Here is a 27,992-nt window from a genome sequence, read left to right as displayed (position 1 = left end):
GGAACGAAAAACGCAGCAGTGTGCAACCACCTTTATTCATGTAATTGGCCCACTGGCTTGTCACTTGTCATGATCTGAAATGGCAAATCTTTGAGTAGCAGCAGCGCTATAGAGAGAGATCTCTCTATAGCACGCAATGAGGGCCTCTCCAACTCTTTTTCCCGGGCTGAATCAGGGGCCCAGCACGTCCCTGGGAAAGTTAGCTGAGTCTTTGACCAATCTGGGAACTAAATGCCAATAGCTTTCTTCACACATGTGTCTACTATCACCTCTGAACTTTGTCAAACCCAACTCCCTTGGGAAACTTTGTGGGAGCCAATCAAAGTTGGGGTCTCATTGACTTTACTATACAGGAAAATCAAACATAACATACATCTGCTTTAAGTATCATGTGAGGGGTCAAACTAGGTTTTTTGTCATGGTTCTGAATCCAATGCAAGCATTTGTGTTGCACAAAAAGCATTCCTTGGGCTAAAAAACGCCCACCACAAAACTTTGAAAAGTGATGACTCATCACTGAACCATAGTTTTGTGGGGGCCGTTCTTTGCCCAAGGAATGTTGGAATGTTGGCCATAAACAAGGTTTCCACGCGACAACGACGGTATGATAATGTGGCTGTCATGTCACCTGGTTTATTCCCTGAGGATGGCAGCTCATCATCACGGTTGGACATGCAGGGCACCAGGTCTGTAGTGTTGCCGTGTGCATTCTGAGTCACACTGCTCCCATATGTATACCTGAGAGTACGTAGGGGTGGGCGATATGGAACATTATTGCACAGCTTGTCTGAATGCTTGATTCTGATTTGTCAATCTTGAGCTGTATCCAACATGTAAACAAACACACAGCGACATTTAGAACTAAACGTTGCTCTCAAGAATGTTTTTGAAAACATTTTGAAGCGAGAAATAGACAATGCAGTAACCAAAATTGGATTCTATTTCATCAACACTTCTTTGTTTGCATTAAGGCACACACAGCTCCGCCCTAACAGAGACAATTAGAGACACAAACAGATTTTTTTTTTTCAAAAACGATTTCCTAGGATTATGTTTAATATCAGCGGGTGGTAAATGGGGGGGGAGGGGGGGGGGGGGGGTCCTTTGATGGGGTCACCAAAATAAATCGCTTATAATATGGGGTTGTGCTAGAAAAAAAGTTTGAGAACCCCTGTTTTAGATTATTAACCCTGGATTTTGCATTATACTGCTTGTGGCTGGTGAGTAGATTCAATTGATTCTAGAAATTAAGTAATCTTTTGAACTAGCCTACTCTTTTAAAGGACAACTTTCAGGGTTCATATTTTAGATGTAATTAGAGAACATACAAGATGAGTGTTAAAATGTTTTAATTTACTGATTTCTAATGTTTTAGCCATTTTAATGATGTATTTCAGTGGGTGTGGGCATGTGTACAAGTGGCTAAATATCTATTTTCTTTTTAGAGAAAGCCGATGTGACTTATGGGGGCTAGTAGTGTTACTGTAAATAGTATTAAAGAAATCACCGGCTTATTGTGTCTAAAAAGACACATTTGCCACTTGTACGCATGCCCCCACCCACTGAAATCAAAATCGTTAAAATCGCTAAAGTGAAAGAAAGCAGTAAATGAAAACACTTTAACGCTCATCTTTTATTTTCCCTAATTACAATCCAAAATATGAACCCTTGTTGTAAAAAAACAAAGTTGTCCTTTAATGAGACTGTGGCTGCTGGCTAAATGGCTGAGCTAGGAGCTAACATAGTAAAATATGAATGAAAGTATGGACTGACCGTTCCATGAAGAAGTGAGGCAGGGCACTGCAGAAGGCCCCGGCGGCCATGACCAGACAGCCAGCCGCGATCAGCCTGGGGCGATGGAGCTTACCTCCAAAGTAGCTCACAAAGGCTATCACTAACAGGTTGCCTGGGAGAGATGGATGAATGAATCTATCAATCAATCAATCGATCAATCAATCAATCAAACCATTGCGATGATAGACAAAACGATATATCGGTCTGGCTAATACAGGGCTGGTTCCATCGGTACAGAACCGTAAGGATGCATTTGGTTCATAACTATCAATCCTGTGGCCCCCGGAACCCCCTCAAGGACGATCTACACGTGAATATGTCATAACATGCATGTATATGAATATGGACAGTAATATGTCATAATTAATTTCTATACTTGGTAGCACTGGTGCTCTCTCTCAAAGAGAGAACGAGAAGAAATATAGGAGGACCCACCAAAATATGTGTGAATATGTAATTGATTATTTAAAAAAAAATGTGTGCCATAACATCAAATGCTGGAAGAATCCTTAATCCGATCTTCCAGAACTCCGAAGCGACCGCTATGCCCATACTGCATATGGGCTATGGTTAAAACGTACCCATCTCAAAGCTTCCATTGATGACTCCTATGAGCGAGCTGGGAATCCCAAACCTCCTCTCAATCTGGATGATGGAGCTCTTCATGTAGGCGTCCCCAAAGGACTTGGCAAAGTACAAGTAAGCCATCGACGCGATGAAGATCTGCAGAACACGCACACACACACACACACACACACACACACACACACACACACACACACACACACACACACACACACACACACACACACACACAGTTCATATTATGCTCATGTATGTGCATAAATAAAGTGTGTTGCCATTGGACTATTGATTTACTTTTACTGACATGTAGGCCTGACAGTATGTGGGTTGCCACTGAGTTTGTGCTGTTGCCAATGAATCATGTTGTTTGTTTGGTGTATTGGATGATTGAAGTCTGTCAGCAGCAAAGGAAGGACACAGACATTGAAAATGTTACAATCTAACAATTTAAAAGATTTCTTTGTTCGATGTTTATAAAAGGCAGGGGTGTCGCACCAAATTCTGGGCCCTGGGTACAAGGATTCACTGCGGGCCCCCCATGAATGTTCTTCATTTTGTACTTTAACTACAACTACAACTACTGCCACGCTGCGAGCTTGAAGATCTGCTATTTTTGAAGAATTATGAAAATGTATTTGTGCAAGTCTTTCAAAATTTCAAATCCTTCTAAGGTTTTTTGAAAAACCTATGTTTTATGTCAGTGGCGCGCCAACTTTTTCATGTGAACTCTGACCCCAAATTGATATGTATTTGGCCACGGACGCCCATCTCAAAATATTTAGTTCCAGGGATCCCCCAGAAGCAAAATTTGAGTTACAAATGTCTGCTTAAAAAAATACATATATTCAAAGATTTTCACACATTTTCACGACTTTGCAAAAATAGCAGATAGCAGATCTACAAGCTCGCAGTGAGCTTGTATATCGGCTATTTTTCAATATCTGAAGTATTTTAAGGCCCCTCCACCTTGGGCCCTAGTAACTCAGTCCCACTCCCCCCCCCCCCCCCTGTGACGCCCCTAATAAAAGGTGATGTGGAAGGTGCTGACCTTGAGCTTGGAGCAGCAAGCCTCACGTGGCCCCGCCTCCTTGTTGTCAACACTCATGATGTCACCGTGGCGTCGACAGGCACAGGAAGACAGAGTTACACCGTCAGCTGATCTGTCCGATGCGATGAAGTTAGTTACTATTACACATCAAATACATTTACGTGTCCCTAACATTTATCAATGAAACCAGTTACTAATACGCAGGGTCGGATCTAGCCTGTATTACTAGGGAGGGGGGAAAGAAGAAGAAACCTTTCTTCACGCCCCAGCAGGCACGGTCAGGACCTGGACCAATCAGTGACGTCTCGATTGGGGCCAGATCAAGTCAAACCACCATGACTAGTCAGATCTGGCCTAGAATATCACCTGATTTCAACCAACGTAAATCCTGCCCACGAAAACGGACGTCCTGGATTAATCAGAGAGGGTCCGATCGAGGCCAGATAAATATCATAAGTAGTAAGATATGTCAGAGAATATAACCTTACATGCTCATATTTCAACTAACATTACAAACAATAACAATAATCCTATAGTCCATAATATGACGTCCTGGTAATGACGTCAAGATCATTTGGGCTGTGATCTGGCCTAGTTCTGAACGTCACCGGAGTCACCGGAGGATGTTATAGTAACGTCATCATGACGTAATTTGGCTTTCAGGGGCTGCTTCGCCTCACGGGCGAAACAAATAATTAGGGAGTCAAAACCCCCAATGCATAGGCAACAATGCATTTTGGAACAGTTATACATTGTGGTATCTCGATAAGAGGAATACTGCCAGGAACTGACGACAGCTGTGTAGTGCGGCCAGGTGGGGCGGGGTACAAATACAGCCTGTTTCCTCTGCCTTCAGATCTTGGCATTCTCCTGGCTGCGAAGCGTGCATTGGGCGGTAAGAGATAACCCCAAACACTCTTGCTCATTTCTAAATGGAAATTCCACATATTGACTGTCTCGTATCCTATCCTAGGAAATCTGGCGGCTGTGAGCCGGCCTGGCTAGGAGGAGGAGGAGAAGGAGTGGAGATGGTCTGTATTGGAAAGCCTTGAGCTAAAACACGCGTCCCCTTTATTCGGAGTAATTGCGACCGTCAGGTCGCAGTTACTATCAACACCTCGACTAGCTGTCTGTCAGTCTGTCTGTCTGTCTGTCTGTCACACGTCACACTTTTGCCCTGATCTCTGCACCCATCAATTCTCACATGAACCTCTCCTAGCGCCACATGAGGCCAATTCTTGCAAAACACATTTTTGGACACGGCTCCTACAAATTTTGACCTAAAATCATGCAAATCGGTACACAATTGGTCTACACTCATGTCTTCAACATGGATCTGTCCCATATAGCGCCACCATCAGGACGATTTTTTTCAAACACATTTTTGGACACTTCTCCTACAGATTTTGCCCTAAAATCACGCAAATAGGTACACAGTAGGTCTACACTCATCTCATCACCATGGATCTGTCCCATATAGCGCCACCATCCGGCCGATTTTTTCAAACACATTTTTGGACACTGCTCCTACAGTTTTTGCCCTAAAATCATGCAAATCGGTACACAATATGTCTACACTCATCTCATCAACATGGATAACATGGATCTCTCCCATATAGCGCCACCATCAGGCCGATGTTTTCAAACACCTTTTTGGACACTGCTCCAACACATTTTTCTCTCAAATCACGCTGCGACCTGATGGTCGCTTATCTCCCGATTAGGGAGTCTTACTGGTATAGTGGAGATGGTCTGTATTGGAAAGCCTTGAGCTAAAACACGCATCCCCTTTATTTTGAGTACTACACTCACCCCTTTACTTAGACTACAGAACGTCCAGGAGCTCACTGGCCCTATGGCCCCTTAGGCCCCTTTTTAAGTTTGATTAGCGTGAAAGTGAGCTGCCTGGACTTGACCGAGCTGGCACCCGCCTGATTCCCTGTGAAGAGAAGTAACGTACGTTCATACTCTCGTGCCCCTGTAAAAGTATCGTTATTCACTTTGCCCTGCGGAAGAAGAGTAACCCACCTACCTACAAGAGAAAGCCCTATTCTAAAGTGTTCCACTCACCTTTTCTCTTAAAGGAACAGTCCGCTAAATCCCCTGAACCTAACCACTCTGGTGAGCTATCTGAACTGTTATCCAATACAGGGGGGGAAGAAAGACTCTAGTATATGCCTCTGTGAAAAGAAGAAGACTATTTCAGTTGACATTGGCACGGCTTCTTTCACTCTGTAAACAAAACTGTGAATAATAATGTGGTCTAACTGTGGTCCAGTTAAACCTGTATTTGCCACAACACACAATACAAACACAACAGGTTTGCATCAGGCTACTGCATCACTCTTAACTGTAACATGGTCGTAAAAACGTATTCATACCACAATGCCCCCCAAAACAAAATCATTGTGGTTTTTGTATTTCCTTTTTTTCCACCCCTGCTCCCCCTAGAACCGGCCCTGCTAATATACATGTAATGTTGTTCCTAACACTTATCAGTGAAGTTAGTTACTAATAAAGTGTGTGTGCCCAAAGAGATGTGGGATGGCTCTGCCATCGCCATAAAGACAAAGGGATATTATAACCTGTAGTCTCTTCCATAAAGGATAGAAAGGGGGACCAAATACATCCTGCCATATCCTGCACCTTTCAACTGGACAGAATTACATTATTTGGGTAATCCACTTTTGTTTATTAGGAGTAGTGTTTGTATAAAGGGGAATACTCCTGGGACATCTTCTCAAGACAAACTGACGTCATTTTATTTTAAATGTTTTAATAAATTGTAGTTATGCTCGAGGACTGTGAAGATAGAAATTGAAGACAGATTTGCGTTTGCACGTATCGTTGTCCATGTTTCCTGATCTATATTTCTTATCTTTTTTTTTCAGAGTATACCATTAAGAATTGTCTACATTTTTGAAGAATATTTTAACAGATTGAGTACTAAAAATGCTTTTTTCTATCTTATAACTAAGGCCTTCCCCATACAGCAATAGATGTTATTATGTTATTACATATTATGGAATGATGGACTAACCTTGTTGAATTATGTAAAGCCTTCACTCACAGATTCTGTAGTGTTACTGGTGGATTGAATATTATATTGTCTAATTTATGTAAACTGCAATGCTCTCTGTAATTATACTCATATTGGTCTCCTGTCAAGCCTTGGTATGTTTTTTTTTCATTGCTTTTATTTACACATTGACAAGTATACATAAAAAAATAAGAAAAAAAGATTCTGAGGACAACACAAATGCTTTATAATACTGCTGTCCTAAGAAGTATTATTTAAAAAAAAGTAAATACATATAAAGTATTTACCTTCACTGCAGTCCTGTATGGTAGGTGCCGGGTTGAAGCTGCCACTGGCAGGACTTTGAGCCCCACATAATATCCCACACAGTAATGAGTAACCCAACATGCCATCTGATCATGTCAACAGCAAATGACAGCCTTTGGCTTAAAATATGTGCCATGGATGCCCAATAGGTGGACCGGGGGCCAAATGTGGCCTGACACAGCCAATTTTGTGGCCTGCTATACTAACCCTGACCCCAACATGTTATGAAGAGCGGGAAGTAAACAGGAAAGCAGGACAGAACAGAATGTCAGTTCACTCTTCTTTGTGTTCAATGCCTTTCAAAAGGGCTTTGACTCTGAGAAATAAAGTTGACCTAAACCCATCAATGAAGTTGCCGAGTAGTGTGTCTGGGGCATTCACAAATAGTGATTTTTAGAATTCGAATTTGAATACGTCAAAGTATTTGAATAGTCGAATATTCAACAGGAAATATATATACCCTGCAGAGGATTTTTTATTTTTTTATGTTTAATGCTTGAGTATTTACTTATTGTCAAGCTATGTTTTCTGTATTCCTGTTGTGTGTTCATGGGTTCCTTGTGTCCTAGTTTTAGTTAAATTTTTCTCACCCGGTGACTACCTAACCTGTAGTCCTGGTTTCCGCTCTCCCCCTGCCGCACCAGGGGACATTGGGCAGCACCCGGCTGGCTACGGGGAGGTAGTATAGAAACCAGGACTACTGCATGTTTTTGTGTGAGGGCCTATGCCCAAGGAGACACGGGGAGAACATGCAAACTCACCACAGAGAGGCCCTATCGCCAACCCCACCTAGGGTGTGGGTGCTGATGACGCGGGTGGAGGAATACGCCCCCTGCGCCCACAGCTTCCCCCGGCGGGAATCGAACCCAGGACCTTCTAACTGTGAGGCGAAGTGCTAACCACTGCGCCAAGGCCATCGCGTGTTTGTCGAGGTCGCAGCAACAAAAAATTATAGTAAACCACACACACCGGACATCAAGATCGAGTCCAGACAGAGCCTTTATACCATAACGTAACCATAACACATTAACATGAACGTGACATGAAGTAATACTGCCCTGTCCCTGTGATTTTTATATGCAAACTGCTATTAAAGTATTCAATCAAAAGAACGAGAGATGTATCTGGGTGACTTACAGTGCGTGCGCCACGGTGCGTGCATGAACGTTTCTTTCTGACAACCACCTAAATATTGTCCGGTTACCGTGATAGCAGACGCAATTTATATCCGACATCAATATTGATTGGACGTTTTCCTGGCCGGGACCCAAACTAGTGAAAACAGCAGATCTACAAGCTCACAACGACTCGACTTGCTGTGAGCTTTTAGATTGGCTATTTTCACTAGGCCTAGCCTACTTCTTATTATTCTTTTTATATGTAATTTCTTAGATGTGTTTGCTTGTTTGAAAAACATATGAATAGGCACATAATCATGTATAGGATATGCAGTGTCCGATGAATGTAGGCCTACTGACCACTGTTATTGCAATCGGGGTTATATTTCTTGCAAAAGTTTATAAAGACAATGTCCATGGCGCGCCAGAGCGCCACAGCCACATAGGCGTGATGTTTAATTGATAGCATAAATAGAAAGGGAGATAGGTCCCGTCCTACTAACACATGTCATACAAGAAAATCAATAGAGAGTTCACAGAATAAATACAAATTTGACTAAGAGTAATTGTTTGAGAAATGACCATATAGGGTCTGGGAATTGAAGCAGCTCGGGCGATCAACATTAACCTCCAACCCACCTTTACTCTATAGTTTTTTATTGCCTTGGTAGGCTGTCAGCCTATATTTTTCTTTATATAGACCTTACATTTCATAATGAAATGTTTGGCTATTTATAGGATATTGTTAAACCATGCGTGATCATTTGCATTTGTTGCGTTGCCTAATAGCCTAATAAAAACACTAATTCTGTTAGAAGCCGTTGTCATTGATTGTTCTTTAGATTCAGGAAACATCTATGGAGTGTCTTAATAGCTCAGAAATAAATCAAATATTCTATGAAGTGTTTTTTAGCCTTATTCACCTTATTAACCGCAATCTACTTGCGTTCTGGAGTCACCGAAATGTCGGGTTGATGCGCTGCCGTCTCCAAATCTCTCCATGTGTCCAAAATAACAGATGTATAAGCTGTCGTCACGCCATGACGCAATGCGTTGATATCTTGTAACTCTGTTTTTTTTTTGTGTGTGGCGCGCTGCGCATTACGCATAGGGAGCAATACCGTCTATTCAATCATGGCTTGGTCAAGTAAAGTTGATCATTATGAAGCAATTTAAACAAAACAAAAAATGTCTCCTCATTCCTTGGAAAGCACAGCATGACCAATGACTGTATTGTGTCCCTATTAAATCTGTAAATATTGAAACGTTGGCATTTGAAAATATAGCCATCTACCAGCTCTCCATGCAGTGTTGCGCTCCAAATGGAAATTCCCCGACATTGATTCTCAAAGCTCTGAGCTTTGCTTGCCTTTATATAAAACCATAATTGATATGATATAAATTATAACTATCATCTACAATTACTTGTTATAGAAAACGTTTGTAATCGGGTCTTTATTTGCTGTGCAATGAATTAATCAAACTGAAAGAGTGAATGGCAATGCTTCGCTAATCATTTCTTTGAATAGAATTGACACAAGGAGGAACTGACACTATCACTTCTGCTAATTACAGTATATAGGTATTCTAGGTAGGCTATTATTATTACCCAAATGAGTGGTTGGTTTGATTTATTTGTAATGAAATTGAAGGCAAAAACAAGCATTAATTATAATCATTTAATCGTGCACCAGCCCAAATCGCGCAATTAAGGAAACCCGGCTGGTGGAGTTATCTATAAATAAAGTGTTCATGCTTCTTCTCAAACAGACTATACCCAAATGGAATAACTGGAGCATTTAAGTCTGCAGCAGGAATTATTAATTCCAGGGGTGATGTTTCAACCTTCCGATGCAATACGAGGCATGCAGCAGAGCAGCAGCAGCAGTCCATAATCAAAGCGATCGGCTGTAAGCCTGTAACATTAATGATCAGTCAATCAAATTGGATATTAAAATGATTCCCACACAGTCTGTGTAGTTTGGTAGGTCCGGTGCATCACATATAGCTAAGCAGATTAATGGGTCATTTCATTGGAATCGTTCACTTTGTGATACAAGCATGAAAGTTGGTTCATATACTCTTCAAATCCCACTCTTTTCAAAAATAGCGCTGGCCACGCAAAATTAAAAGATGGCGGCCCCCGAAATCCAAGATGTCTGTCCAAAAATGTTGTTTTTCCTTTATAACTCGAGTTGCATTCATTTTAAGACCTATACATGTATTAAAGTTGAATATAAAGATGGATATTGCGGATGTTCTGGTACCAAGTACAGTCTGTATCTATCATGGTTCTTGAGATACAGCGTATAGTCGGAGCAGATTAATGGCTAATTTCATAGGAATCGTTCACTTTATGATGCAAGCATTACATTTGGCACAAATACTCTCTAAGGGCCACTCTTATGGAAAATAATGCTGGCCACTCAAAATTCAAAGATGGCAACCATTTTGTTCAAGATGGCCACCACCTTAGTGGAACAGAAAGTGATATAATCCATCAGGACGTCATACAAACATGAGAAGTGTCATGAATAATCTATCAGGACGTCACACAAATATAAAAAGTGCCATGAGCAGTCTCCATACCTCACTTTATAATACCAGAAAGACGCCTAAGGGCGAAAAGTGACCTCTCCCTAAATGGTGAGGTCGCATAGGACGGAATTCGCACAGGACGGAATTCATTTGCAGTGTGATTCGAGTTGTGGTTGAACTGGTTAAACTGACACAATATGTCCATGTATGGCCATTCCCAGATATGGGCTTAATATTGATAGCATAAAAGGGATTCTATGGGCATTCACAGACATGAGCTTAATATTGATGGGCATAACATGGATTCTGTTAGGGTGGTTGCCCTAACAGGGCATCATCTGAGAATCAGATGTAGAGGTATTGACCAGCTCTATATATGGAGATCTAGGTGATGATCCAGTCGTCTCGATGTATGGATTAATGGATATCCAGGGATTGATCTTTGATGACATCACAACAATGTGAAGTCACAATGTCAACAAACAGGTCAGCAGCTATAGACATTGACAAGGTACATCAGGACAAGATGTGCCCGTTTTCACAGTTAACTGTGATCTACGGTTGCAATCACTGACTGCTCCGCTAAGGTGGCTGCCATTTAAAAAAAAGGAATTATTATTCAGTGGCCACTGCCTTTTTCTATAAGAGTGGCCCTTACAGAGTAAATGTGCCAAATGTCATCCTTATATACAGACTAGGGTTTGCGTTGCACTTGTAAGCCTTTATTTTGTAGTAATATTTCAGTGTCCTGGTTTCCTCTGTTGCTGCTGTCGCACCAGTCCTGTGATTAGCCAATGTTTTGCACCTGTGTCCTTTGAGTCGTAGCCTATCCCTGTGGTGATTGTCAGTTTAGTTCACCTGTGTATAGTTAGTTCTTGTCTATTTATAGGCTACTCCCCCATGTACAAAGCTTCATTGTTTGTCAGTCTGTTGAATGTAGTCATTGGGTGCACTGCTGTTTCCCAGTGTGTTGTCATTGTATCCTACTACTTGAATTCCAAGTGTCATTGAAGCGGCTAAAACCACTTTGTTGCTTCACTGTCTGCGCATGGGTCCTTCACCTCAAGACTTAGCCCAAAGACTGTCCCCCACCGCAAGCATCCCCTGCACACAGGCAATGCTAACCAAAAACAGATAGGCCTACTGTAGATGACACTAAATATCTTTGTCGAAAACATCAAATCCACAAGCTCACAACCTAGGTTCAGAAAACTATGCCTAAACCTAACCTTAACCATGACTATAACCTCAGTAAAACTATGCCTAACCCTAACCAGACGATAAAAAAGGTGGAGTTATTAATAATTGCGTGTGCACTGTTATTGTCTCTTTTTCAAGTAGGGGAGAACGGGGTAAGATGAACCACTTTTTGCTTATGTTGCCCTGGAAGCAAGAAAAAGTCAGATGGCAGTAAATTCAAAACATCTAGACAAATTTCAGGATGTCTGCTATCATTTGACATTATAATTAAGTGTCTATGACAAAGGACCATAAAGATATCACATATTAAAAAAAAGTGGTCATGTGGTTCAACTTGCCCCAGGTGCGGGGTAAGTTGATCCATGTAAAGGGGTAAGTTGACCCACGTGATATTCTAAGCTTTAACAGTTTAAACTTGAACAAAAGAATGTATTTACTTATCAGAAATATTTTAAAATGAATAAGACATTTCCCTTTTGCAAATAGTCTTATTTCCTTTCTTACAGTTATTTAAACTGCAAGAAAAACTATTAAAACCAAATAAATAAAGTTTGTTATTCAGAACCTTTTAATATTTGCAATTATTAATATAATATTAAAAACTTCTCTTAATTAGTGTATTCATCAAAATGAAAGATCATTCAGCATAATTTGAGTATAAAAGACCTAATAAAAAATATGAATGGTGATTCACATAGTTCAACTTACCCCAAGGCATATGGTTCATCTTGCCCCATGGCCACCATTTTGACAAAACCTGTCTAGCTTAAGGCTTAAGGCTCATATTTAGCTAAATGATTCACATAGTTTTATACATTGGGATATCACCAACATGCATGATATATAAGTTTAGACCTGGGTACATTTGCTTTAACATAAAAATCATTATACCACAAAAGTTAAAAAAAATACTTCGACCAGCAAAAAACACTTTTTGGAGTAGAAATATGCTTTCCACTTTGCCCATGTGTCTGTCAACTCCACAGCCAGGTGGAATTGATGTTTGTGTTCTTATTTTAAGGTCAAATGTCAACTCACGTGTATAGTATAGTGTATAAAGATAAAGGGGGTGGTTCATCTTACCCAGCGGTTCATCTTACCCCGTTCTCCCCTACTATTACTTTTAAAGTAGTGTAATTCCACATTCACTTCAGTTGATATTTGCATTAAACTACAGTATTTTGAGAAAGAATTAAAGGGTACAGTACACAAGGAGATTAAATACTTTCCCTCATTAGATTGGCATAGGTTGGTAGTATTCATTCATATTGAAAGGTGAAGGGTGACCTCTAGTGGCTTAATGTTCTCTCATCACCTTTCAACTGGACAGACCAGTGTTCATAGAACAGTGGTTCTCTTTTTTTGGGGACTTAAACACGTTTTTAATACCAAATGATAAAACAATTGCTAAATTGTAAAAAACTTTATTAACTGTATTTTAGTGTAGTGTTTTGTAGTGTTTGCATAATGTATTTCCCAGTCCCTCGTTGAACAATCTCAATTATATTAGATGGTGTGAGACGGATGTCTCCGTGGGCGTTGTTACCGCAGATGCAGCAGTCCACAAGATAAGTTCCTAAGGCTGTGGATCGAGTAAAATATTTAGGGGAGATCGAGTGGGGTAAACTGAGACACCGGGTAAACTGAGACACCCCCTGTATCTTGGCAATGGAACATTTTTTGGTCATGTGACCATTATATTTTCAAGCCCCTTGAATTTCCCCCTTGCCATGAAGGAGAGGACCTGATAGTGCTGTGGAAAACATGCTTTTTTCACAGCATATAAAAGTAAATTTTCTTGCTCAAATCATTTTACCCCCTTGATTTCTATGGTCTGTCTCATTTTACCCCAGTGCTTGGGTAAAGTGAGACACAAGACCACTTTATTTTTTAAACCCATCATATTTTCACTGCCTTTTGTCTTGAATACATTCTGGTGTCCTTTTTGGACACTGATGGCAGAGGCGTCAAAAGGGTGTCGAGATGAGAGCTTATCAAATACAGGTGCTGGAAATTGCAAATATTGTGTGACTAAACTACCATGCACAGAACTATGTTTCTGTTCAGGACAATGCATAGGAACAGAGTATAGGAACGATGAAATAATCAAGTTAATGAGAAGTATAATTGATTGTCCCACATGTGGAAGGCTCTACGTCATCCCGGTGCGGGCTCCTCAGTGACAAGCTGCATCTGTGTGTGTGGGGAGGAATTAATTGGCATAATGACTAAATTGGGAAGAAAAGCGGGTAAAATGCAAAGAAAAAACTATTAAAAAACTATAAAGAAAATAGACTGCACTCTGTCGATGTGCCATCTACTGTACAAGTACTGCGATCGGTGCTGTTCAGTGCTGTCGGTCTGTATGTGGGTGGGCAAGTGCATGGCACTCCGCCGATGTGCCAACTTACAACTTGTCGTTTATATCAGGTCGCACTTGTTAGTGGTGAGAGAACACTGCTCCCTCATTGGCTAAAGGCCCTGCCACCCACCTCCACCCACTTTCATCCACCTCCACCCACTTTCATCTTCTTTCTTATAGTAGTTTGTGTCTTTATGCCTTGATGAAATTAATACATAGGATTGGAAATGTGTGTTATCCTTTTTAGCATTACTTGTATAATTGAACCACTGTACTGCAAACTGTTAATAACGTATTCAATCAATCACTCAATCAAAACAGGTTCCCTCACAAATATAAAACTGCATTTTATTATCTCGACACGTGTGTCAACTTTACATCTGTACAAGAGGGGCTGAAAATACAAAAGTTACAAATGACACTGCATACTGTACAGTCCTACAGTCCAGTAGTGAGTCTGTGGACTCTCTGGTGGTCAGTGTACCATTCTGTGGTCAGATGACCATTCTCTGGTGGTCAGTACACCATTCTCTGATGGATCAAAATGAGTTGAATGTATCCAACATATCATATCCAGTGATCCGCCCTACTTAACAAAACAAAAGTTAAGTTACCAAGTGGAATTTAACACAGACGCTTGTTTGGCTTCTTCCTGTTCAAAGTTGTCACAGGCAAAGAATATAAATAAATAAATAAATAAAGATATTCAATGTACAATTTAGGCATTACCTTACACTCTTAAAACAGAGTAATTACAGTAAGCAATGCAAACATGAGGTAATAAATCAATTGCATAGCAATAGTAATCTAGGATCATATAAATTAAGATCATTGTCAATATTTTTATTTCTGTACAACATCCTGCAATCCTGCAGAAACTATAAAAAAGGTTAATGGTCGTCACACATTTCTCTCAATTAAAATACAAATCAAAGAGACGTGTCAGTGGACTCGTTGTCTCTTCATTCGTCTTCAATGATGGCTTATATGCCAGGACCTTGTGCTGGAAGATGTTCATCTGCCAGGACCTTCTGCTGGACTGGGAAAAAAAAGAAAGAGACAAAAAAAGAAAAAAAGATTGTCACACAGACCTCCAACAGACTGGACTGAAAGAGATATCTGACATATATTTATTTTTTTCTTACCCAGGTCTTGGAGAAGACACGACTCGTGTTTCTGCAGAGCCTGGTAGAATGCAGATATTGCTGCTGTTCCTTTTAGTTCTACGGTGACAAGCATTTTTCTCATTTGATTTTGCTGGGGCGTTGAGTTCCAGATTTCGTTGTACATCTCAAATTTGAGAATGTCTTTTTCCAAGAGGTCGTCTGCTATAGCCATAATCGCTGTGACGCGCTGCACTAGAGCACTCCAGTTCTTCCTCACAAAGTTATCTATCATGGAAAAAAGATCAAGAAAGAATATAGACTTCAGAAAATTAAAGGTATAATGATGACTTTGCTAAAGGTTAATCACACTGATGACTGAGAATTTTAGGACATCACATTAATTAGCTTATTGCCCATTTGAATATTCAGGGTCAAATATAAATGTCAGAGAGTAAAGATCTTACCTGTGAACCTCTGAGGTTCTTTAAGAGCTGATGCACCTGAGAGAGAGAAAAAATTACTTTCATGTTCATGATGTGAAGAAAACAAGCAGCTTCTAAAGCCACAAGCTGCATCAAACACTAGACACAATATTCAATGAACTGATTCACTAAAATAAATTATCAGGGCAGAATCTGAAAACCGGATGAATTCAAAATGTGTCTTCAGTTGATAACTTAAGTAACACTGTTTTAATTAAAATGTTAAAAAGCTATTCCTCCAGTACATTAAGTATGTTGAAATAAAAGCTTAACAGTAGTTTAGAAACATATATTAGAAACAGGAGACTAACCTGCAACCTGCATCACACCTTCAGCCGCTGTTTCATCATCAATGATTCCACCAGACCTTGGTCTTAATGCTATTGCACTGGACACATCGTTCTGTATGTAGAAAAAATACATTACAACTCCACAATAAGTTACTTAACTACATTTGTAAGACTGCCTCAGACACATCATTAGGTTGAGTGGCTCTGTGAGCATCCGTCACCACAAACTTTAACTTTGTCTCTCATCTTCCATTGTTCTTCTCGTCACCACATAAAAATATCTACTTTTTCCATTACGCAAAAGTATCCCTATCGGCTAAGAAACAAATTGACACGTTTAACTATCATTTTAGTACCACATTTAGTACCACTTTCACACCACTCTACCCAGGTCCATGTAGTGGAAAACCTGGCGGTGTGGAGTGGTGTGGTGTTGGGCCATGTCAGTGGAAAAGGGGCTTTAGCAACGTCAGGCTGGTCCCCATGGCAACCATAGACTGTGACATATTTACCTGACCACGATGTGAGTCAGGCTCTGTCGTTGGTTCAGACTCAGGATGAAGACTCTGTTCTTCTTGAAGAGACACTGTAGTCGCACCTACAGACAACAATACATAGTTACATTACACTGTTTTTCTTTAAGAGACGGTAGTCCCACCTACAGACCAGAATACACAACAGTTACTTGACATTGTGATCACACTGATGGTGAGTATTTGTGACAAGAGTATGTAGCTGTCAGCTGTCTCACTACTAATAGTGTCAGTCTAATGTTGCCTTTGAGTTTCCTCATGGTCAAAATAAATGAATGAAGAACTCAAAGAACTGATTTCAGATTAATACTGTTGGCCTATAAAGCTTTAGATGGTTTAGGAGCCAACATTCACTTCTGATATTGTAGGATAGGCCTAGCATGAACCATCCAGACCTCTTAGCTCATCTGGAATAAAGATCTGCTTTCTGTCCCTAAAACCACAAATACATGTGTTGAAACAGCATTTAGCTTTCATGCTTCACATTATCTGACACTTCTGTTAAAACAACTAAACACCTTTCTGTTTGCTGTCTCCTCTGTACTGTAACTGTATCTACTGTTTTTTAAGGATTGTGCTTTATGCATCCTAATGTCATTTTATAATATTATACTTGTGTTCCCTTTGCTTGATGTTTTGTGTAAAGCACATTGAATTGCCTTGTTGTTGAAATGTGCTTCACAAATACAACTGCCTTGCCCTGTGACAGGCCCCAGTGTATGCTATAATGACAGGCCCCAGTGCATGCATGCTAGTATGACAGTCTCTAGGCACTAGTCTAGTAGTACATGCTATTTTGATGGGCGTGTACACTACAGTATATTTTTCCAACAATGTGTTGTATTTTTTAAATTAGTAGTATGATTAGTGTAGTGTAGTATTGAATGAATGAATTATTTTGACTATATTGGCAGAGCAATACCTGTTGTGTGAAGGGGGGAAAAAACCTAGGGTTGTCAAAAGAGTAAGCATTTTAATCAGATCAATTGCAGGTTAGCTGTGATTAATCATGATAATTAATCACAGTTAAAGCTGGAAACAACCGACTGGTATCTATTTCTTTTCCCCAGGCTAAACACAATGGTTCTTTCTAACCCAATGGCTAGTTCTAATTGGATGGATTTTTGGGATGTATGTGGCGGGTCATACATTAATCTGTTAGTGCACTCACTTCGACAGTCCTAAAACAAATCTGATTCTACAATGGTGAAATACTGATATAACACAAAGAATGAATCATGCTTACATGTATTGCTTTTCCCAGAGCCCCAAAACCAACCAAGTAGTTGTTGGAACATGCTTTGCCTTATATCCAAGTCATCTGACAACAGAACAAAAGACAGGTGTTATCATTCAGAAATAAACACATGCTCAGTAGCCTAGACAGTGGACTGTGTCCATTAGGTACCTTGTTGAATGATTGCAGACCAGGTAGTACCGTCAGTGCCTCTCACTTTAACATTAAATGTGAAGGGAAGTGGCTGCTTGAAGCTGGCTTCAAAGTATCCTTTGAACTTGGTTGGTTCCAGGGTGAAAGGCAAGTTCTGTAAAGACATGAATCATAATCTTTATCTTCCATCATAGGCTACATTCATTCATTATACAACATAGCCTATACAAAATGTTCATATGTACACCAAACTTTACACCTTTACAAACAACATGGAGCTGCCATGCTTGATGATTAGCTGAATGAGCATCACGACAAACTCACCTCAGGGTGGATTTCCTCTCTTGGCTTACTCGTGAGCTGGTACTCCCCCTCTACCAGGAGGCAGGTGGGATTCTTGTAAACTTTACAGAAATGTCTCTTCTCAGACTCCAACTGCCTAATGATGTCCTGCCACACACAAGGACAACAGGTGGACAAGGTGAAGACAAAATGAGAGAAGGACAAGAGACAGGGGAGTAAAGACAGACAGTCACTTCCTTCTAGCCAACAGGAATGTAAACACATAGGTTATCAATAATCAACACTGAAGGCCATGTTAAAGTGAGGGAACACATTACAATCTAATTGATGACAGCTGGTCATTGATCAAATCACCAGCTGTCATCAAACGTGTTATATAATTTCACACTGATTGGCCCAACATTACAGGAGATGAGCTGTTCACAGACATACAGACCAAACACACACACACACACACACACACACACACACACACACACACACACACACACACACACACACACACACACACACACACACACACACACACGGATAGACAGAAAGGAGCAAAAACATTGCTGCCTGTTGTTGTTAGTTCAACAAGACAGATTGTGGAGTCATATCTGATGAGATAGAACCAAAGTTAAACTGAGTCTGTGGGCAGATAACACTCGAGTAACAGAGCTTCTTTGTTTGTTGTTGTGATAAAGTTTCACGTGATTATCATTGTAAACGGTGTTTGTGTGAATGCTAACTAAGCTAAGCTGTTAGCAACACACACAATCATGCATGCGGTCTCCATCTTAGTGCCATCCTTACTTCAGTCCATGAGCTGCAGTTGAGGGCCAGGTAGATGCGGAAAGTGTGAGTGTTGATGCTACTCCCCAGGTCTTTGTAGACAAACACCACTCCGTGGTGTGCAGCCTGCTGTTTGCCCTGGCGGACGGCACCCACGGGTGACAGGGAGGACACCGGCCACTTCAGATGACTACCAGAGGACTGGACTCTCTCAATGACAGGATCCTTGCCAGTGATGTGTAGGACACCAAACACCATCTCTTTGTCCTGGCCTACAGGTGAAGACATGGAAGACAAACAAAGAGTGAAGACATATTATGATGTAACAGAAATATCACTTATTTGGTTTGAATTAATTGTATTATATAATATTGGACACAGAAGATGTGCTGTTGTACAGTCGATAATAGATATTCCAGAGGCATCTCACCAGCCAGGCACATGGAGTGGGGAAGCTGGATGAGCGTGAGGGCAGATGGATCCTTGTCGATTGTGTGTATGTTGAATATGGGACCAGCAATCATCCAGGGGTCCTGGAGGAACTTGTTGAACTTGGACCAGGGCAGGATGGAATATCTCACCAGAACCCGCTCCGACGCCTCAAATATCAAACCTGTTAACACACACTCATATGTCCCCTGTCCTTCCAGCTTAGCCCTAGAGAATGCACACACACACACACACACACACACACACACACACACACACACACACACACACACACACACACACACACACACACACACACACACACACAGGTCAGACTTGGTTTCTCTACAGTATGAAACTAGATAAGCAGAAGATGTCAAAGTGATGTCCAGACTCACTGCAAGCGTCCTCTGGAGAGTTTCTCAGGAATGATCATCTCATTGCCGTAGCTCTACCAAGCAAACACACGCAGGAAAGCATTAAGGATCACCAACAGCCACATACTGTACATACTGTAGGCCTACATAAATTATTTGACCAAACTGACCTGCTGGACATGTTGGCATTTTTCACAGCATGATCCCAAGTACACCTCATCTGGAGGGGAAAATAACAACAGTTATACATATTTACACAATATTGGTGATATTGTATCGTACAGTATGTCCCATTGAAAAGCTTAGCTTCAGGACCAGGGCTTAATCATGGATGGAAACATAAGCTTTATAGTCAAATTATCAAGTCAAATGTCATAATCTGAGAGGTGATGAATTCCACAGTTTGCCCAGGGCTATATTTAGAATTATGAATCATAGATGTATATATTCATTCATTCATTCATTCATTCATTCATTAAACTCTCTCCTACCAGTATCATAATAATCCAGAACAGTGTTCTTCAGCTCTGCAAGAAGGATATTATAGAGAAAACATTTAGTTGTGTTTGTAATCCTTCACGTTGTATTCACACCAACATGCACAGTTCATTGTAGAATTGATTAAAGATAGTTACATTAATTACCTTCCTCTCCACTGTCTATCTCCATCATCTTCATCATGTTCATAAAGTCTTCTGTGGAGTAAAGACAGTGGACAGTTAGTGGATCAGAGGCAGCTTGGAGACTTAGAGTGTTAAAGATTAATATGATCCATGACTCTCACCAGTATCCTCATCTTTCTCTTCTACTGAGGACATATTTTCACATAGTGCCTAAGAATGGAGACGCAAAACATCATTAAACTGAATTTTCAGACACATTCAGCTAGTCTAAGACATGAATGCTACAGCATCTTTTAAGTGTTTAAAAGTCAAATTAAATTGTAAATGCGTACATAAAGCATAGTCTGTATGCATCAACGAGAGTCTGTGTGTACCAAAGCCAGAGTTGAAATATTCTTAAGTTAACTTTAGGCGATAGCCTTGTGTGAACACACAGCCTGATTATCGGCAAAAATATAGAGATACAAATATGTCCCTTAATGAAACCAATAATAATAATATGTGTGTGATTGATGTCAAAGTAAATCTTCATCTCTCACTGGCTGGGTAGGAGCTTCACACGTGGTGTCAGCTCCTGAAAAGAACGCTATTGGTCCAGGATGTCCCCTCAGCCTCAGCAGCCAATCAGAAACCTTGTCAGGTGACCTGAGACTTATTTTCTCAGACGACGTTCCAACACTCACTGGAACACAAGACGGCAAGACAACATTTACAATGATAATAATACAAGAAGAAAAAACTGAAACTTATCAGTATCATTATCAATAATAATAATAAATATAGCTGCAAGCAGCAATAAAGTGGCCAAGGCAGAAAAAGCAGGAAAGCAAAAAAGCATCAAGGGAAAGCAAAGAAGAAATCAAAGAAAAACTAGAAGCAGTGTTCTTCCGAACAGGTCTCCGGCAGGTCAGGTGGTTTTTTTTTGGCCTAGTGGTGACTATAATAGGCCAAAGTGAAAAGGGTACCACGTGTTCTTGGGCCTTTCACGGCAATCGGACGCTGCATGCGGGATTTGAGGCATTTTGTTCCAAAAATGTGTTTTGCAAAAATTGACCCGCTGGTGGCGCTATAACAGGCCAATGTGAGAAGGGTGGCCTCTGTTCCTTGGCCTAGTGGGAATGTGTGTGCAAAAATAGCAGGCTGCGTTTGAGACATTTTGTTCACAAAGGAGCAATCCTGCAAACCTTGGAATTCAATGCTAGCCATTTAGATAGAATATGATATCGGACAAATCCGTCATGATTACATCACTGTAGAGATACTGTGTACTGATTTGTGTGATTTTTGGATAAAATCTGAAGGAGTAATATCGAAGAATGTGTTTTCGGCCTTCTGGTGGCGCTATAAATGACAGAGACTCTGCCGATTTTACACTAATCGGCATAGTTATTGGTAAAAGCACAAATTGACCTCTACACAACATGTATGCAAAAGACTATATGCAACAGTTCAAAAGAACTCCTCAAGGTTTTAACTCAATATCTTTATTTTCCAACTTTTTCATTAGTTGTCTTCTTTGTTGAAGAGTTGGTCATCAGGTTGTAAACCTTCAAAACAGAGGGTTAACAACCTAGCCATTTTCAACAAAGTAGGCATGTCTTTTAAATCACAATGTTTTCAAATAATTCAAGTAGTAAATGTCTTCAAATAAAGTTTTTAAACCAAGTTTTTAAACATTAAGTATTGTGAAGTCTGAACCCAAACCAGCACACGGAAACAGTTCTCAAGGTGAAAACGCAATAAGCGTTGTTTTATTCAAGGGGGCGTTCCCCTAAAACATGAAATAAAGTTCTTCCCAAAACCGGGGCTTTTAACTCAAAATATGCTTCTTTCCAGAACTTAGCAAACAGGGGTTACATTCGGAACACATGTTTCACAGTATGCCGTTGCTTCCATTAACACATGCCATTTCTCTTCCAAGATTCAGATGCGGCTCCTAATTTGCCTACAATGGAAACAGATAGAACCGCCATTAGCAATGTGGCAAAATACAGAGCAAATGTGCGACAGAGGAGAACATAGTGGAGTTTTGCTTACTGCTCGATGGAAGAGTCCCTTCGAGAGCCAGCTACACAGTGAAGCAGAGCTCGGTGGTTAAGAGCCAAACATTTGGATTGCCTGACTCAGAGAAGCTGTGTTGCGGCCAGGTGCTGACAAATCAAACTGATTGAGAATGAAATTGGACTAGCACCATAGGCCCCTGGCTCCACCAGTAGCTGCTAGAACAATGACAGTAATACATATTAACCATAGTTACACGGAATCATGGACTACAGAATATATGTCAACCCCTTTCCTTGTTCACCTTTGCACATGCATATTACCAGTAAGACTCCCTAATTGGGAGATAAGTGACCATCAGGTCGCATACACAAACTTTAGAAGGCAATCGTAGCCAATCAGGAGGTAATATGGGAAATTCATGTTGATGAAATGACTTGAGATACTGTGTACCACTTTGAGTGTTTTAGGGCAAAATCTATAGGAGCAGTCAGTGTTGAAAATGTGTTTTGTAAAAATCAGCCTGATGGTGGCGCTAGAGGTGGGGCATGTGAGAAATCAGGGACAGAGGTTGTGATTTGCCATCCAATTTGCATGATTTAGGCCAAAATCTGTAGGAGCAGTGTTGAAAAATGTTTGTTCAAAAATATGTTTTGCAAGAATCGGCCTCATGGTGGCGCTGGAGGGCCATGTGAGAAATCAGGCTGCCAAGGAGTGTGTGCAAAGTTTGGCATGGATAGGGGCAACGATGGCAGAGATATGAATAGGGCAAAAGTGTGATGTCACACGGACAGCCGGTGGAGGTTTTGATAGTAACTGCGACCTAACAGTCGCAATAATAGTCACATTTCTTTAGTTAAATGCCTACATTAAAAAGATGAGCCCACACCCAAAACAATAGTGGACACAGGCAATCATCCACAACTGCACATTCCTGACAATATAAAACACATTCTCACTGTAAACCATAGAACCAAAATAACAGTAAAACGGTAAAAGAGACCATACAAAACACAAGCAAACAGTCTTACCGGTTAACAGAGCAGCACACACAGCCTCCTCAACTCAGCAGTGTTTTGCTCAAACTGTTCAGATGGATTCAATCGGCCGACGCCCAACAAGCAACCATCTTAGCTGCTGCATTCTGGGAAATGTAGTTTTTCTGAAAACCAAACAATTAGATTCAGTTCACAGGCAAAAAAACAAAGACAAAAAAAATCAACTAATCAGCCGATCTACAAGCTTAAAACAAAATAAAGTCAACAAATCTGCTGATCTACAAGCTTGCCATTAAACTCAAAACTCATCAATAATCAACTTAGCAGCTTATCTACAAGCAATAATTACATTCCCGAAATGAATCTTTTTACATTCCAATCCCAAAACCAGAAACAAACATTTCTGAGCCACATGTTCACTTAGCCGCAAATTGCAACACTAGATTTTTTTATACTCGGATGAATCTAGGGTTGCAATACCTCCCATAGGCAGCCAATGCATCAAAACAGTTTTTTTGCTATCTGATTGTATTAAACGACGTCAAACTCACCAATATTGTGGCTCTATGAAAAGCTTGGAATTTACTCTTGCTATCTGCAAAGTGTTTGTTTCTGAAAAATCCACTGTAGAATTGTTATGATTTATTTTCTGTCAAGAAATCCGAGCAGACATGGTTTATTTTCTAAGTGTTGAACTTCGGAAGCGCTCGTCTTCTATAACGCCACGTCCCGCTGCCTCCTGCATTATGTGACATTTAGAACCAGGTGGTACACAGGACCGCTGAGTGACTTCCCACAAGCGCTTCCAAACTCCAGCACTTAGAAAAAATAATCACCTGAAGCCAATTTATTGATAGAAAGTAGCTCATAACATGTCTACGCTGGGTTTTTATGAAACAAACACTTTGCAGATAGAAAGAGGATACTCCAAGCTTTCCATAGAGCCGCAATATTAGTGAGTTTGATGCTGTTTAATACAATCAGATAGCAAAAAACTGTTTTGATGCATTGGCTGCCTATGGGAGGTATTGCAACCCTAGATTCATCCGATTAAAATAAAATCTAGTGTTGCAATTTGCGGCTAATATTCACTTACCAATTATCTTAGTCACGCAGCCTCAGTGTCAATATCAGAGTTGGTCAGGTGGATCTAATAGCCAAATATAGTGTGGGTTAAATATAAATGGAGTAATGCTGTTAGAAATTGGAATAGTATTGAAATGAAATGTGTACAAACCTGCAGCAGCTCCAATGAGGTTACTGAACAAACTGAAGAAAGACTGGCTTTATACAGGGTGTGGTGATTACCAATGCTCGGCAGCTGTGGCTGATTGTGACTTAGGGACCGTGGTCAAAACATTGCATGTGAAAAATAAGAATATATTCCATTTGAAAAATAAAATAAAATGACTGTAATTCCAGCTGAACCGTGGGTTACAAGTGCACAGTGCACTAACTACATTATTGCAAAGTGTGATGAAAATGTGACTTTGAATGTATGTTTTAGAGGCAGAAGAATAATTTGCATAAAACTGCAATATTCATTGAATTATTAAAAAAGCATGTTTCAATTTAAAAAAGAAATCCGATCTGACAGATCTTTAGATATTGGTCCAAAGTACATGTAAAAAAAGTTCTGTGCACGTGACGCGAAAATTCCGGAATAAAAGTGGGTTTAAGCATTTTATGAACTGCTCAAAATGGTGGAAAATCTAAGAGCAGAGCTTACTTAACAAAGACAAAGATGGCTTCCGCTTGAGTCAAGGCACGCGTGTAAGCAAGTTGCATGTCTTCAAACGAAACGAGGCATGACTTATGCCCCTTTAAAGTTTGAGTTTTCAAACGCTTTGTATAGCTTTGTATAGCCCTTTGGCCAATTGGAGTAAGATTGCTTTCAGTGATATTTGGACTAACCCTCTACATATTTGCCAAATGCCATGAACGTGTCACTTTGCATGTATGATTTAGAGGCAGAAGAATAATTTGCATAAAACTGCAATATTGAGTGAATTATTAAAAAATAATGTTTCGCTTTAAAAGAAATCCGCCGAGACAGATCTGACCGTATTGGTCCAAAGTTCATGTAAAAAGAGTTTCGCGCACGTTATGCGAAAATCCCAGGAGAAGATAGATTTTAACTGTTTTTCATATAATTCAAAATGGTGGGAGAAGTAAAGGTCAGAGGTCAAAAGTCAGAGCGTAAAAGTTGTTGCCCCTTGGCCACTAATAATAATAATGATATTTAATACACATACATTCAACTTCAAGCAATGAATTTAAAGTAGTGTTGTCCAACGATTAAATATTTTAATCGTGATTAATCACATGATTTATCTAGTTAATCACACGATTAATCACAAATAAGTCATCGGTTTTTATCTATTCACAATGTACCGGTACCTTAGAGGTATATTTCTCAAGTGTTGTATAATACCCCTATTAACATGGGAGTGGAAAAATATGCTGGCTCTATGCACAAATATGCAGTGTTGGGACTAACGCGTTAAAGTAATTAGTTACTGTAACACCGTTCTTTTTTTCAGTAACGCATACTCTAACGCGTTCTTTTTTCAAATCAGTAACTCAGTTACCGTTACACATGCTGCGTTCCTCCGTTACTTTTGCGTTATTTATGCAAGCGGAGCTGAATATTCCTGTGTCAGTCACAAGCAGGCAGAGCCCCGGGGGGGGGGGGCGAGTTTGTGTGTGTGAGAGAGAGAGAAAGAGAGAGAGAGTACAGGCGGACACTGAGCCGCGCTGAAATGGGCAGCAGCTTTACCAACAGACTAGTGCAGACAGAGGACAGACATATAGACTTCAAATGCGACAACAGATACAGACAACGTCTTGTATTAAATCCATGCATGTGTCAGACAAGATGGTGCTGATTACCTTTAGATGGTGCTGATTATCTTTGCAATGTAAGGATATATTACATAATCCTGTGTCAATGTCGTCTCAAAAAAGAAAAAAAAAAAAAAAAAAAGAATCGCATCCACCAGGCTTTCCTGCGTCCAGACGGTCTATGCAGGAGTTTACTTTCACTTTCATAACAGAATGCAACAGTACTGCAAAAGCTGCAGTTGCTTGCAAGCTATCCTATAAATGGCCGTTTCAAAGGAAAACCACCTCTCGTTTCTCAGTTGTTGAAAAAAAAAATCAGTTCACTTTGTTGTGGTGTCATCGTGTGTGTCTGTCCACACGCTGGATTAATCAATGCATGTCCAGGTGAAACCCGTTAAAGATCGTTAGTCCTAGTCTCCTCTGATAGCTTCACAAAGTACAAGCAACAGGAATGTAGGCTATACAGTATGTAACAGTCCCTTACAGAGGCTTTACAATCCAAAACAACAGCAGCAGTGTCATGAGGTAATATGTTGCCCTTAAATATTTGAAAGGAACAGTCTAGAGTCCGAATTGTGACACAAGGTACATGCAGCCTTATTTATTTTAGCGTTTAAGACAATCGTTTTGCATTAACATTTTGCTTGAATAAATTTACATTTTAGATTTAGGCTATTGATAATACATTTATCAATAGCCTATTACTTCAGTTAAACCAATTTAGACCCTCTAATGCCTCATATTGCTTTGTAAAACACCCCTGAGTTGCACTATTTTTCCATCAACTCTCTTCACCAAAAATAGACGATCTACAAGCTTACTTTGGGTGAATATGCTCTTAGAATAAGGATGCTGTAAACGTTTATTTATTTTAAATCTGTCCTAATGAAGAATTAAATGGAGGAAATCATGTTCTTTATTTCCAATTAAATAAAGTGCAAGCTTTTGGTCATAGGCCTTCTTCAGGCTTGCAGCATTAATCGACTGACAGCCTAAATTAGAACACAAATATATTTAAGAAATAGTGAAAATAGCAGATCTCCAAGATCACAACGCAGCGCAAAGCGATGCGTTGTGAGCTTGGAGATCTGCTGTTTTCACTAGTTTGGGTCACAGGCAAATGTCTAATTTCTCTTTTGGATTAGGCTACTAGCTATAAAGTTTAACCATGCAGGCTATTAGGTCATTACTAAAAATTACTTAACTAAAAACGAAAAAGTTACTAAAAAGTTACTTTTCACAGTAACGCATTACTTTTTGGTCCATGGACGCGTCCTGGACGTGGACGCGGCGGCCAGCGGCTGTCTCTCAAAGTAACTGAGTTACTTTTGAAATTAAGTAACTAGTAACGGTAACTAGTTACTATTTGTCAGACAGTAACTTGCCCAACACTGCAAGTATGTAAAAATATTTTATTGGAAATTAATTAAAACCCCCAAATAAATCATAATGGTACTGCATCAAACAGGCGGCAGTTAAGGATCTGCTAAATTTACTTAGTAATATGAGTAGGCTGTAGCGTCCATTTTTAAAGTATAGTTTGTTGATTACTTTTGACACAATGAAAAAAGAAAAAACATTTTAGAGGTATTAATCAAATAATTAAAAGTCAATAAATTGACACTTTAAAAATGTGCAGATACCCTGTATACACTTATATGTATGTTGTTTTGTTTACTGTTGAGTGAGAAAACAATGTTGGACATTAAGATAATCATTTGGGGACCCCCCGAAATAATTGCTGAAATAATAATAATGTTGAGAACCACTGTCCTAAACCACGGGTAGGCCAAATGACTAAATTAAATAGATATGCGATTAATTGCGATTAAAATAATGAATCACGAT

At 40.0% G+C, this 27,992-nt stretch overlaps 1 protein-coding gene across 2 annotated transcripts in view; it reads right to left on the bottom strand.

Annotated features, from left to right (window-relative positions):
* LOC308306021 (solute carrier organic anion transporter family member 1C1-like) overlaps positions 1-6,813 on the bottom strand; it is a 28,417-nt gene extending 21,604 nt beyond the window's left edge. The window contains exons 1-6 of one of the 2 annotated variants that reach the window (XM_080750921.1): positions 6,755-6,789; positions 5,498-5,607; positions 3,428-3,539; positions 2,376-2,517; positions 1,774-1,906; positions 629-738 (exon numbers count right to left, since the gene is read on the bottom strand). In XM_080750921.1, coding sequence (XP_080607047.1) covers positions 629-738; positions 1,774-1,906; positions 2,376-2,517; positions 3,428-3,484 — 442 coding nt within the window. In that variant the 5' untranslated portion in view covers positions 3,485-3,539; positions 5,498-5,607; positions 6,755-6,789. Of the gene's footprint in view, positions 1-628; positions 739-1,773; positions 1,907-2,375; positions 2,518-3,427; positions 3,540-5,497; positions 5,608-6,754 lie in introns of both variants that reach the window. The other variant, XM_080750920.1, reaches the window with a different exon arrangement.
* Between the last annotated feature and the right edge of the window lie 21,179 nt (positions 6,814-27,992).

Source organism: Nannobrachium achirus (assembly GCF_963921795.1).
Source record: "Nannobrachium achirus genome assembly, chromosome: 2".
Classification (NCBI taxonomy): Eukaryota; Metazoa; Chordata; class Actinopteri; order Myctophiformes; family Myctophidae; genus Nannobrachium; species Nannobrachium achirus.
Note: the sequence above shows the minus strand (reverse complement) of the source record. Positions and strands in the feature narration are given on the sequence as shown.